General features: G+C 40.3%; 1 protein-coding gene and 2 long non-coding RNA genes across 3 annotated transcripts; 2 read left to right on the top strand and 1 right to left on the bottom strand.

The window, feature by feature from the left end:
• Positions 1 to 2362: 2362 nt before the first annotated feature.
• Positions 2363 to 12549, bottom strand: LOC120727406. Its single transcript, XR_005694525.1, has 2 exons — positions 12446 to 12549; positions 2363 to 2534 (listed from the first exon to the last, which is right to left on the bottom strand). It is a non-coding gene; the product is annotated as an uncharacterized LOC120727406 (long non-coding RNA).
• On the top strand, positions 2486 to 14238 carry LOC120727392 (V-set and immunoglobulin domain-containing protein 8-like). The gene is made up of 5 exons (XM_040021627.1): positions 2486 to 2593; positions 3937 to 4052; positions 5821 to 6156; positions 13505 to 13840; positions 14072 to 14238. The coding sequence occupies exons 2-5, from the start codon at positions 3992 to 3994 to the stop codon at positions 14221 to 14223; spliced, it is 885 nt and encodes a 294-aa protein (XP_039877561.1). The 5' UTR covers positions 2486 to 2593; positions 3937 to 3991; the 3' UTR covers positions 14224 to 14238.
• Positions 6163 to 6714, top strand: LOC120727404. Its single transcript, XR_005694523.1, has 2 exons — positions 6163 to 6450; positions 6544 to 6714. It is a non-coding gene; the product is annotated as an uncharacterized LOC120727404 (long non-coding RNA).
• Positions 14239 to 14684: the final 446 nt, after the last annotated feature.

Genomic DNA, 14684 nt, shown 5'->3' with positions numbered 1-14684 from the left:
AAACACCCTAAAAGAACTTACTACACATTTAGAACTGCAACCTTTTCATGGCACAACTCCAACCCTCCTTGTTTATGATTGGAATCAGTGCATCGATTTATTTTAGACAAAGACAATGTTGTACATCTAGCGCTGCTCCAGTCAGTACGGGAGCGTCGCTCATGAGAGATTCATTTGCAGTTTGGACCGTAGGGTGAACATCTGTTCTGGCCATGTACTGTGCAATTTTTGAGTCGTGCGACGGTTTTGGGGATCGGCCGAGTTTCGCCTTCATCGTGTGTCGTGCATCGTGTAGTATACGTGGGGTAGAGAAGCGATTAACACCTCACGACCATCAATCGGGAGGATTTCAAACCTGTTTGAAGTCCTCTCGGCCGTCGTGAGGGCGTTTCCGCATCCTCTCACACTGCGCACGCGCAAACACAGAAATGAAAGCGAACAGACGGAGCAGCACGTGCGGTGCAGCGTGTGATCTGGACACAAGCGATGGAGGCACAACTTGTAGAACTTTGGAAAGCTCATCCGAGCCTTTTCCATGTGGCCTCACAAAATGATCACGACCACAACAACCGTGAAAATAGTTGGATCTACACTGCTGCTCAATCACAGCTGCCTGATCATGTTTTTCATTAGCAATTTAACAAAGTTGATGGTGGTGGTGTGTCTGTGTGAGTGAAAGACAGAGAGGGAGAGCGACAGATTTTGTGTTATAAGCTTCATGTTATGGACGCACAGTGTGAGCACTCAGGTCGTAACTTCTAACCCCTGCGAGTCAATCGTGCAGTTTGAGCAGAAGCTGAACAACACGACTGAAAAAATCGCGCAGTGTGAGCCCAGCTTAAACGGTGTCTGAAAAGTCGCTAAATATTGCGACAAAGTCGCTAAGTTGGCAACACCGCTACTACTACCTCTTCCGCAATGATGTGTTTTCCTCTGATTGGGACAAAAGAAAGGGGAGTGTACGTTATGATTCGATTGTCTGTCTGAGATTGTCATTGTTACGGTTCTAAATAAAGTTTATTTAAAAACTACGACTACCTCTTCCTCTATCTTTTTATCGCGGTGCGCAGACAACTTCAGGTGCCTTAGTGGATCGGAACAGCTCTTTCTCATATTAACAGCAGTTGCTCTCGAAAACCCAAATATTGTCCTATTAATTACATCACCTGTATTCCTCTGAAATATTTCTTTTACCTTTAACTGAATACAATTCTTCTGTTATTCAAATCTGAGTATTTGTTGCTTTCCTGTTATTTGCCACATTCTAACATTACATGTTCAAATGTCTCCTCTTGTCCACAGAATTCACAATTCCCTGTGTCATGCTTGTTCATATTTTTAACATGAATATTATATATGTGTGATATCAGCCCTCTTACCTTGTGTAGTAAATGAAAATCAGGAGTTGTTTGTATAACCATGGTGGTAAAACTGAAAATGATGCTGCTGAACTAATACTTTTGTTACAAATTCCTTTCTAATGTATTTTTCCTGTAATTTAACCAAAACTTCCTGTTGATTCCCTTTATTTTTCTTGTTTTTGACAAGGTTTAACTATATCATGTGCTATGTGTTTTTCACCATGTCCCTTTAACTTTGCCCAGTAAGTTAAAGCTGATGTCTTCTTATTTCTAACAGTAGTTCATTCATTTCGACTTGCAATTGAAACATTTTAATGGCCCCAAAACACAACCTCAACACTTGATACTGGGCTTTATCCAAGTGATTTAACGATCTTTTAGCTGCTGAGCCATAGACCAGACATACATAATCCATAACTGATCTAATGACACTTATATATAAAGCTTTTCATGTTGTTTTTTCTGCAACCCATTCGCTGCTTTTGAAACATGTAAAATATTCAAAACCTTTTTAGATTTCTCAGTCATTTCCCCAATATGTGTTTTCCATGTAAGCCTTTTAATCAAACCTAATCACACGAGCCAAGGTGTGAGAATGAAGAGAGGCAGAGAGGAAAGGATGATGGTTTTATGAAATCCAAAGCAAAGTGGTGGAAATGAGAAGTACAGGACGAAACAGGAGAGAGGAGACGGTTATATCTCGACTGAGATTCGGACACACTGGTTTAAATAGCACATTTTTAATAAGTAAACACTGTACAGAGGAGTGTGACTGCAGTAGGGAACAGGAAACAATAGAACATGTTTTATTGTTTATTGCATTGTCAGAAGTATGATATGGAAAGGAGACAACTGCTCAAAACCTGGAGGATATGAAAGTGAAGTTGGACTTGATTGATTGTTTCGCATGAGCTCTATAAGTGAAAGTTATCAGGCTGTATTTTGGTTTTTAAGGCATTTGTTCGGAAAGATTTACATTATTAATAATATTTATTTATTTATGTCATTTCGGTCCACACTCCACACCAGTTGGTGGCGGTAATGCACCATTTTGCTGTTTGCCGACCGCCAATAAACCCTGTACAGAAGAAGAAGAAGAAATCGAAAGCGTAGCCTCTGCATGAGCGTCTCAGACACAGATTCGTAGTCAGTGACTTTCAGCTTTATTTAAACCTTAAATGTAATCTGATGTGTTCAGGTTTAAACTCAGGTTTAGTTGTTCAGTGAAAATACTAGTGATGGGCAGATGAAGCCTCATGAAGCACTGAAGCTTTTCATCCAATTGGTTCATCCCAGCACAAAGCGTCTTGAAGCTTCATTTGCTCTAGTAGGACATCTACTGGACGTAGAAATATTAGTTGGCATGAATTTGAAGAGTGTGGCATTTTGCACACAGCCTGTAAATGTCAACAACAAAAGGAGTGTGTAAAACATCTATATTGTAGTGATGCAGTATACTTTGTATATTTATACTGGCAGTATGGGAAATGATCATTTGGAAATGCTTAAAATGGAAATGATCATTTACTGTGAGGTGAGGTGTGGTTGGGGTGTGGACAGTAGTTGTGCTTTTGTAACGTTGAGGTATGGACAGCTACACACTGAGGCCTCAGTCCTGCCTGTTCATATTTTATTCTGTAAAAACTAAATTTTCACTGCTTTTATGACCTTTTAGTTGGGAGAACACAGCTAGGATTTAATGATTTAACAAATCTTTTGAATCCTTTGTCCTCCACAATGCTAAATGGCTGGGAGTCCTCAATCACCATGCCAACCAGGTCTTCATCTATTTGAGATTGTTCTGCTGAGGAAAGACAACAAAAACAAAGCACAAATATAAATATCACACACGTAACTTATAACAGTTGTATAATATTGTTATATCATTTAGTAACATTACTGCATGCTATATTATCATTGCATTTGATGGCTCACCTGGTCTTGCTCCACAATCGGTGTTCCCCTTATTCTCATGCAAAGCTCTGTAGTGCCTAAGCATGGATGAGGTGTTGTTATATCCCAGCTCCCTGGCACATAGCAAACACTTCACCTTGTACAAAAGTCAAGACAGCTTAACATAAATTGTATTGCACCATCAGTATCATGAAAACATCTTCTGTAGAAATTACATACCTTGTTGGGAGGAATAAGATCAAAATGTTCCCACACAGGGGAGGACATCCTCCTCTTCTTAGCTGGCTCCATTCTCTCCTGACTTTCTCTCCTCACTCTCATAAACCTCCAAACTCTCACTAACCGCAACTTTCCATCAAACACCCACATTTTGAATGAAGTCTGAGGGGTTTATATCGCTGTCATAGCTCGCGGCAAAGTTCGAACCACTTCATGAACCAGTCACGTGGTACAGCGAGGCTTCGGGCGTCATCATTTTCAGCTCCTCCCATAAATGAAGCAAGCCTCGATACGCGCATCGCGGAAACGCCCCCTCCATTACTCGACACACGCTTTGAAGCCTCGATACAGAACGTCCCATCACTAGAGAGTCGTTTATCTGTACATGGTAGCTGTAGGGGTGGGAAGCCGTTTCTTTTACAATCTTTTTCTCCTGTTCCTGCCAACAGACTCGGAACAAACTAAGAGTCAGATCGGCAGAAACAGAGAACACGGACATGTCTGCTGTAACTGCAACGCTCTGCTCCACGCTGATGTTCGTCGTGTTCGTCTCTGCAGGTGAGGTTTACCTGTTTTAAGCCCAAATATATCTGACGCTGACATGAAGATGATTAAATAGTATCAGCCTCTTTATATGTTAACAAAATTTCGTAAAGAATTACTTTCATATGGATTCAGTTTGTCTGTGTGTGACGGAGACAAGAGGCTGAGTGGACACATAACATCTGTGAGAGAGACAGGAAGTGTCCCACTGTAGCGACCGCACGCGCCGGAGCACGCGCAGTAGTGAAGTGCGGGTCGATCCTGAAATATCGATTCCTCCGATACCAATCATTTATGTTCTAGAATCGATTCTCACATTAAAATATCGATATTTTAGTAATTTAGGGTACATTTGTAGTTTATCATTAACAGGAACACAGTGGGAAGAAACTATAACATTCGGATTGTCTACATTCAAAGGAACTACTTCCTCTTCCGCCTCTCATAGTTATGTGCGAAATATGGCTGTATAAATATATGGCTGATATGGCCAATATTCTAGTTATTATATTAATCATTCTAAGTTATTACAGCAGTGAGTTTGAACTCTCAAATCAAATCACTTCTATTGTCACGTCACATGTGCAGGTACACTGGTACAGCCTATCACCTTAAACCTTCACTCGAAGACACTCAAGTATCTGTGACAGTGTATATGTAGGTGTATTATATTTAACCTCCTAAGACCCGAACTCTTCCATGGCATGCATTTTTAATTTCTCTTTGATATCTGGGCACATTGGGGCCTGATGAATGTAAAAACAGAGAATTATCAGATTTTTTTTTTTACCTTATTTTTGTTTTTAAGAACAATAAGAGCCACGTATGAGGATATTTGTTTAAAATATTTGACAGAACAGTGGCAGTATAACGTCCTCGTACGTGGATATCAGGCCCATGTACAGCAAAATTCAATTCAGTATTTTGGTCTAAATAACCCAAAATGTGATGTCCACATATGTGGACGGCAGGTCCTAGGAGGATAAGAGACAAATGTGCCTTCAGTATGTTGGCATTACTAAATTTGGTTCAATGCTTACATATATGTGTAAAAAGCAAACGTACGAGCTGTGAAAACTGTTTCTGATAGAATGAAGAGTAGACTGATATATTAAATATTCCTTTATTGTGTGAGAAAATCAGACCATGTCATAACTGCTGTAAGTCACACAGAATAGATATCAGAGCCTTAAACAGGCTGACGTCTGCTAAACGGGTCAAACTGGGCAGAAAGTACACAAACACATAACATCCTCATAGAATATGATGTAACACTATAGATCAACTTACCTCAGAATATATAAAGCATATAAACAATTACAGCAACATGATGCAACAAACACAGCAGTGCTACTGATCCAAAATACTCAAAGCTTCATAGAACTGAAACAAACATTTATTTTTATATACAGCTACAAAGCTTCTTGTTCAGTGTACACAAACAGCTGTAGCTCCATAAAGGCAGCATGCAGAGACTCACAGTGTCTTATAATGAGAGGCTGCTTTCTCTCACACATTATGTTCACTTATTATCAGCACATGTTGTTGTTCTGTGGAAGCTAACATCTTGTAGTTTCTGACACTTTGCATGTTTAGCATGAGGCTAAAATTCCCCCTCAGTGGGTCACTGGTGACCTGCTGGATGTTCAGAGGTTCATTAAATCCAACATGACTAAAAACTCAAATGTCAAAGGAAATAAACAAAATATTTAAAGTCAATCATTCTGATCATAATTGTACTTTGACCTTTAACCTCTCTGCTCTGTGTTGTTTCCTCTTTCAGAGCAGAAAAACATCACAGCTGAGTCTGGACAGGACGTCACTCTGACATGTCGAGCTCCAAACAGCAACATCACAGCTGTGTACTGGAAGAAAGCTGACCTGAAGCCAAAATATGTGCTTTTGTACCAGGATGGTCTCTCTAATTCAACACACCTGCATCCATCTTTTAAGAACCGGGTGGATCTGCAGGACAGACAGATGAAGGATGGAGACGTGTCTTTGATTCTGAAGGATGTGACGATTCATGACGCTGGAACATACGAGTGTCATGTGTTCATGGCAGAAACAGACTCATTGGAGATTCCCAGCATCATCTACCTGGCTGTTGTTCCTCCAGGTGAGTGAGTAGAGTTGAGTGTGTGTGTGATCAGAGGTGAAGCTGCTTCCTGGTTGTTGATGTTTGTTTGTTGTATGGATGAGCTGGTGGATGTCAGAGGTAGACAGATGTTTCTCCAGCTGTTGTCTTTGTGGCTGTTTGTTTGTTTGTTTTTTACTTACGGTACAGAGTCATTAATGTCTGTGCGAACTATGTTACTTCCTGTGTCAGACTCTCTTTTTACCTGGTTAAATCACCATGGTGACTAATGTTAAAAACATAACCTGGTCATGTCCAGCATGTATTCAGTGTGACGTCGATTCTCTGCTGGGGGAAAATGTTTCATATGTGCAGCTTTTTAAACCGTATCTCACTAAAACCACTGAGTGTAACATCGCACTCACAGAGTTTTAATTTAGTGATGTGTAAAACGTGTAAATGTTTTCGTACTGGATTCTAATCTATTGCCCAGGCTGCTGACGTTAAAGCTACTAGAGGATAAATTATAAGCTTCATCAGGATATTTCTCCCCAAGAATACATTTTAAATCCAATTCATTTCATTTGATCAGCTGACACCTCACACCTGTTTCTCACCTGCAGGTCCGACAGGAGGACACACAGAGGACGGAGGGAAGGAGGATGGAGGAAAGGAAGACAGAGGGAAGAAGGATGGAGGAAAGGAAGACAGAAGGAAGGAGGATGGACCTGTGGCAGTTTCTGCTGCGTTTCTTTGTGCCGCTGTGCTTCTTGTTGTCGGTGTTGTTAGGTTTTGGATGAAAAGACGACTTCAATCTAAGACTCACGATGATCCAGAGATCACACAGCCTCTTACGTCTGCGCAGGAGGACAGTTACACAGATGACCTGAAGATAAATTAGAAATGAACCATCGTTAACATCCAGGTTAATTTCATTCAAATTAACTTTAAATTGAGCAGTTTTTTGTGTTGGTTTAAAATATCGACCTCGTGTGGCCTTTTCTTCTTTAACTGCAGCACAGTGTGAAAAAGTTTGTATAACAAGCTTGTTTTAGGTGCAATTATTTCGTTTTGTATACTCGTATTTTTTATTTTTGTTACTTGAAAGTTAATCCAGCTTATCAACTTTACTGCTCACAGAGGGATGCGAATGCTGTATGAAACTAAAAATTCATGCAGCTGAACTGTAGATGTTTCTCTCTGACTCTGAACTGTGAACCTCGCCAGCTTCTATTCAGCTCTTGATGCAGGAAGATGAAGTGAACAATGTAAATGTCCTTAATGTGTCTTCATCTCTGTGTCATCTTTACATTTATACCTGTGTAATGTTGTTTTTTATTATGGGTGTTTTTGTAACGTACAGAGGTGAAAGGTTTTCTTTAAGTTCTTGCCGTTATGAAATTATGATCTTTATCTGTTTTGTGAACAGACTTCTGATTGGCTGTTTCATGTGATGAACCAGAAATAAATGATTCGTGGTGATGTTGTTCGTCTGCTGCAGATTTCAGGCCTGACACATCTTCTTTGCACCTCCACATGCACATCATGCTGCATTATACCAACGTGCAAGTTGTTAGCTTGAGGATCACCTTGTAGCAAAAAAGCTATTTTACAACTGTACAGAATGGTGTTCATCAGTTTAATGCTGGATTGTGTTGCTGCACTGATCCTCAGTCAGAAGCCGCGCATGCACCAGAACATTTGTTTTGTATGCAATGTGACGGTGAATGAGGAGCAGACATTAAATGTTGTTTTTACAGCTCCAAATGTCAACAACAGTCACCTCGAGGTGCTTTATATTGTAAGGTCGACTCTACAATAATACATGATGTGGTTTGTGAAAAAGAAACATAACTGGCCTAAAACACTCACATAACAATCTTATAAAGTTTCATCACCCTGATTTTGTAAGCAAGCAAAAACTGCATGGTGCATTAAGCATTCTGAACAATTCCTAAATGCACCACGAGATGGCAGTCCAACACAAAGAGTAACACTTCACAATGTAACGCCTCTGTTTACCACAGCTGCAAGAAGTTCAGACATGGAAATGAACAACTAAACCAGGGGTGTCCAACTCCAGGCCGGTAGAGTCGCTGTCCTGCAGGTTGTAGATCTCACCCTGGGTCAGCACACCTGAATCAAATGATTAGGTCATCACCAGGCCTCTGGACAACTTCAGGACATGTTGAGGAGGTCATTTAGCCATTTAAATCTGCTGTGTTGGATCAAGGACACATCTAAAACCTGCAGGACACCGGCCCCTGAGGCCTGGAGCTGGACACGCCTGAACAAGTGCAGACATGATCAAGCCGACTACTGAGCCACGGTTACATTTTGAGAAGAAGAAAACAACTCAAAGGATCGATTACTCTAATCTGCTGTACCACTGATCATATTGATATCTTAACCTGTAACCACTGATGTCCTTGCATCCATTTTGTTGTAGTTTTTGATACACAAATTTACATCAGTTTGTTCTGAACAAAGTTTACATCTGTTCAAAGTTTGGATGCCGATGATAATGTGGTGATTCTGTGCTATAATATATATAATACACATATACTTCTCTGTTGCCAAATCCAGTTGACAAGAATATTACATTAGGTTATCTAATGTTGGCATACAGCACAGCAAACCAAATGTGCAAAGTCACGAGTTTCCTTTATCAAAGAAAAACTATTTTCTGAGTTACTTTCTTGTTAAATTGGCCATTTTTCTCATACATTTCCGCTTTAATCTAGAAGAATTTGAGTCACATAAATAAATTGGTTATTTGCTGGTTCATCCTTTGAGTTAGGTGCCTTTTTATGCTTTTTAATGATTCATATGTCAGTGTTTCTAACAACAATAAAAAAGACGTCTTTTATTTAAAGGACAAAGGCACACAGTGTTGCAGAGACTTGAACACTTTTACACGGTTTATTCACCTTTATGCTTGTGCATCACGTCTCTCTCTCTCCCCACAGGTCGCGGCATCCTGCTGAAATAGAGAAGGCATGATTAGATGATGGAGGACAGGTGTGTGGAGCATCCCCTGGCACCACACCCCACTGCTCCACCCCTCCCTGCAGCTGAGCCACAAACCACGCCCACCACAATGACATATTACTCCGGTAGCTGGACCTATAAAGACGACGACAGAGATGAGATGTGTTGGTAACTACTGTAGTCAACAGGATAAGTAAAGATATCATCACACATCCAAAACACATAGAAACAGCAAAACTCACTTTTGGCACAAAACTAGCAGGTGTGCGACTGCAGGAATCTAGATTTTGACTTATCCAGGTAATTATTGGTTAACACCGGGTTTTCTACAAAGGTGGTTCACTTTGAGGTAAATCATCATGGTGACACATGCTGCGACATTAATCTGCTCTGGTGCTTTTTATTCATTATTATTCCTTTATAATTTAGAGGTGGGTATTTATTACTACTGTACAAACATAATTGAGCTTGACAGTCATGACGCATCCACAGCACTAACAGGCACACGCCTCCCTCTAGTGGTCACATTAAGTTCAAACATGGAAAAAGTGTTGGCTACCTATAACACAGTCCTGGGATCCCTTCCAGGCCATTCAGCCCCCCACACTCACACCTTGACCCATGTGACCTCAGTAACTCAGTTGACAGCAGGGTGGGTGAGCCACTCTCAGGACCACCGCCAACATCACAACCTCACTAGGAGTTGAATACCTGAGACTCTCCATCAGCTTTCAGAACCGAAGAGGTGAAGCATCCTCGTGACCATAAACAGAGGTCCAGTTGTCTTCAACTCAAACTCTTAAAAGTACCATGACCTGGATGATGGCGCATGAGGGAGTGCATGTATGGTTAGATAATAATGCTAACAGCTAACACTGTCACTGTGCTTTTACCATGTCCCGTGTTTCATGTCTAGTCACCTTGTTTCTGTGTTAAGCTTGTGTGTCTTGTGTCTGAGTTTCGGGAGGTGTGTTTCCTCTTTTATTTTGATAGTTCTTATCCTGTGTGCAGTGTATCTAGTCTTGCTTCCCCTTGTCTTGTAAGGTCGGATTAGTCCCCAGCTGTGTTCCCCTCCTGTTTCCTGTCTCCTATCCCTCTTGTGTATATATGGTGTGTGTTTCCCTCAGTTTCCCTGAGAAACTGAGGGAAACACTTGGATTGTTTGCGTGTTTTCCTGTGTTTCTTGTATTTCATATTTAGCTTTCCCCAGTCTGGGTTTTAGTTAGGTTTTTTCCTCTGTTCATCAAGTCTTGTTTTTGTTCATAGTATTTTTACAGCCAGAAATAAAGGCTTGCTTTTGCTATCTTCCACCCTTGTCTCTGTGTGCCTGCATTTGGGTTAGGGTTAGGACAATCACCTCACTCCATGCTATCTGCTTTGCCAGATGTGACAAACACACTGTTAATTCTTACATAAAGTCAAGTATGAATAACATGTTCGTGTTATTTAGTTATTAAACAGTGAACATGACAAACTGAACCAGTATATGTAGATAATAAAAGCAGAACACATTGAAATCCACATGCTAGCTAGCTAGCATGTGGAAGCTAGCCTCCATGTGAAATACAAAGACAGTTAATGAGCTGCTTCAACAGCTCACAGAAAGTTGTAGTTCTTGCATGTTATAATGTTATAATATCAGAAATAGATCTTATTGTTTACAACACTCGCATCCTCCATCTTTCTCTCGTTGCTCACATGTGCCACCCAGCCTCCACAATCTCCGATCAAGCTCCACTCGCCTGGGTAACGTTATATCATTTTGTAGGCTATCGGGCAGATTTACTAAGCAGAACAAATTGTTATTCAGGGTGATCTACTAACAATTCACTATGATTAAAAATAATTATAATTTATATAGAAAGATCCAGCCAGTTCAGTTGAGTTATTACTGGCACTGATTTAGGGCTTTTAGTGTGAGTTAAGGTTTTAAACGAGGCAATTCAAATCAATGAGAGGAAGCTGAAAGAGAAGCAATATGTTCATGATATCAGGGTTGGTTCTCTTGACAGAAATCACTGGGCACTGTATGACAACAACCTAAAGCCGGAACAGGAAACATACTCCATTACTGTTTTGTATCTGGTCTTGCTCAAACCACGGACACTATTCTGAAGTCCTGTGTGTCTCATATGTTAGATTCACATATTATCAGGACATCACTGCTCCAAGGCAGAATCAGTTGGATGGAGTCAGGTCTTTGCCAAAGGAACCACAAGTAATTCATGAGCAAATATGAAATAATAATATAATTATATAGATTAATACATCGATCAGTTTTGCTGCGGTATTTGGGGCAGGGTCATGGGGGCAGCAGCCTAAGCAGAGACACCCAGACCTCCCTCTCCTTGGCCACCTCTTCCAGTGTCTCCGGGAGAACACCAAGGCGTTTGCAGACCAGAGACCTGAGAGATATAATCTCTCAGGTCTTAATTAGTGCGATTGCAATAATATAATTTCCCAGGTGGAGGTACGTGCAGGGACTGCAGGTAGTTAAGCAAGTAACGTGATTTGATCCCCTACTCCTGTGTGCTGGGAGGGCCTCTGAGTCGAAAACACACCCGGAGTGTTTGCAGAGTATTTGGTTTTATTCAAAACAAAATACGTCAGTGAAACAAATCCCCACTTCTGACTTCAGGGATTTGTTTGTCTGTGAATGGATGTACAGGCTGGTTCGATCTGTATTTTTTTGCTACAGATGTCAGTTTGCCCACAACTTCTTTAATTTTATCTTTTGACTTTTCATTCTTGAGTGATTTACTTTTGTAAGACGTTTTGCTCACATGAAATGAAACCTAAATAAGTTCCTGCTGACCTCACACTGTTTTTATCTGTGGATAATTTTCCATCCTGATGTTCAGAAGAGTGTTTGAGGGTTTCAGATCCTTCAGAACAACAGTAAGTGTTTAAAATGATGCCTTTCAGTTTCTTAGATAAGAAACAAAAGCTGTCAGACTTTATCTCTATATTTTTTAACTGTTTGATGCTGTATGTTCTGCTGCTTCTTTATTCCTCAAAAAAGTTCTATAGAACAGCTTTTATGGAGGTAAATATTGCTTCCTTCATAGTGCAATATCCATTTTTATACAGAAAAAAAATACAAAATATAAAATATATCAAATCTAAATGACATCCATTTAGATTTGATATATTTTATATTTTGTATATAATTGTTTCACCTTTTTTTAACGATGCACTTCATCGTCCAACTACAGTCCAACGTAACACATCACAACGTAACACATCACAACGTCACGTGGCTCAATTTCTTTAAGAGACAGGTCGTCCATTTTGGGATCGAGTGAACGGGTGACAGAAAATTTTTGATCTTTATTTAAACCTTAAATTTAATCTGATGTGTTCAGGTTGAAACTCAGGTTCAGTTATTCAGTGAAAACACCAACAGACTCAGACATTTAGAACAAACTAAGAGTCAGATCAGCAGAAACCGAGAACACGGACATGTCTGCTGTAACTGCGTCACTCTGCTCCACGCTGATGTTTGTCCTGTTCGTCTCTGCAGGTGAGATTTACCTGTTAGAAACTAAGTTTTTAACAGAGTTTATATGTGAGATAACAAGGAATGAAGAGAATGAGCCTGGGCTACGCGTGAATGATATTCCCCAAGAATTATTTTCATATTATTTGGTTTGTGTCGGTCGGAGTGATGATGCTAAAGTCAGTTAGCAGCGCTGCTTTAAGGTGAAATAATTTATATGGATTCTGGCAGAAATATCACACAAGGTATAAAAGACAGGACAAAGACACATTGTGAAATAGAGCCAGAGACCAAAGATAACTAATTATTAAATACTGAGGTGACCATCTCTGCATTTATTTCACTCACCATGTGATCCTATGTCTGTCCAATCTGTATGAAGCTTTAAACAGTGAAATCAGTAACCAATAATCTATAACCTGCTGTGACTGGTCACACTGATCAAACATCACAGTCAGTGTGTTTAAAGATGGAGTTGGATGACCTCAGGTGGTAGAGCAGGTCTCTTACTAATTGCAGGGTTGATGGTTTGATTCCAGTCTGTGTGCCAAATATCTATGGGCAAGATGCTAACACACAGATAAATCCAGCAGACTAGGAATGTGTGTTAGATAGAAATCAGTGACACAGAAAAAAGTGCATGGGTGAATGAAGCAAGGTGTACAGAGCATGTTTGAGTAGGAAAGCACTACATAAGAACTAAATGTAGTTTAGTCTCTTGTAATGTCTAATGTTCTCCCTCTTCTTCAGCTCAGCTGACACAAGAAGAAACACAATCAAAGATCATCATCTAACAACAGAAGACTGTCTTTTATTGTGTGTTTCTGATTGGCTGCTGTAGAAGTGAACAGTTGTACTTTGACCTTTAACCTCTCTGCTCTGTGTTGTTTCCTCTTTCAGACCAGAAAACCATCACAGCTGAGTCTGGACAGGACGTCACTCTGACATGTCGAGCTGCAAACAACAACATCATAGTTGTAAAGTGGAGCAGAGCTGACCTGGGAGATGAATATGTGCTTTTGTACCGGGACGGTCACTTTGTTCCAGACGACCAGCATCCATCTTTTAAGAACCGGGTGGATCTGCAGGACAGACAGATGAAGGATGGAGACGTGTCTTTGATTCTGAAGGATGTGACGATTAATGATGCTGGAACATACGAGTGTCGTGTCGTCCAGCGAGTCAGAGGACCTGTGACTCTGATCATCAGCACCAACCTGACAGTTGTTCCTCCAGGTGAGTGAGTAGAGTTGAGTGTGTGTGTGATCAGAGGTGAAGCTGCTTCCTGGTTGTTGATGTTTGTTTCTAAAGATGTTGTTGATGAGACTTTGTAGAAAGCAGCTGGTCTGAGTGATGTGATCAGAGTGCAGTAGATAATGTCTGACAGCAGTTTGAAGAGGAAATGGATTCTGTTCTGTTCTTCACTCATCACCTACCTGACACCTCACACCTGTTTCTCACCTGCAGGTCAGACAGGAGGATCTGTTGGACTGATCGTTGGTCTGTCAGTTCTTGCTCTGCTTCTTGTTGCTGCTGCTGCTGTTGGATCTTTATTCTACAGAAAACATAAAATAAAAAAACAGAGTCAGGAAACAAACCAGCTTCCAGCTGAACTGTGAGTCTTCTGTTGCTGTTCCCAGGATTCAATGCAGACATATCATGGCAACATCAGCAACATCTGACCAATCACACAGATGATTGTAGCTGAGCGGCTGATTTAAAATAAAAAAAGATTAGAAGAGCTTAGACATAAAACAGAAAAGTACCACAGCTGCTGCAGACAAGGCAGCTGAATGAGATCAAAAACAGTATATATTTTTATTTTAATATTAAAAGCACTCTGTGAATATGTGAAAGCTTTACATGTATTGAACAGTAAGAATGGAAAAGAGAAAGAGCTGCTACATCAATAAAGTTGAACGTTTTGAAGGCAGGAAGAGAAAAATGCCAAGTGTTTGAGTTAACAAATGCATCAGTATCATAAGTTTATCTTTAACGAATTAGAGAAACTGTTATCATCAAGCAGCAAGAATCAAATGTAGACTCAGTCCACTTGCTGTTGCTGTAAAGCAACCAGTAC

Source organism: Simochromis diagramma, unplaced genomic scaffold (genome assembly GCF_900408965.1).
Source record: "Simochromis diagramma unplaced genomic scaffold, fSimDia1.1 OVJJ01000740.1, whole genome shotgun sequence".
Classification (NCBI taxonomy): Eukaryota; Metazoa; Chordata; class Actinopteri; order Cichliformes; family Cichlidae; genus Simochromis; species Simochromis diagramma.
Note: the sequence above shows the minus strand (reverse complement) of the source record. Positions and strands in the feature narration are given on the sequence as shown.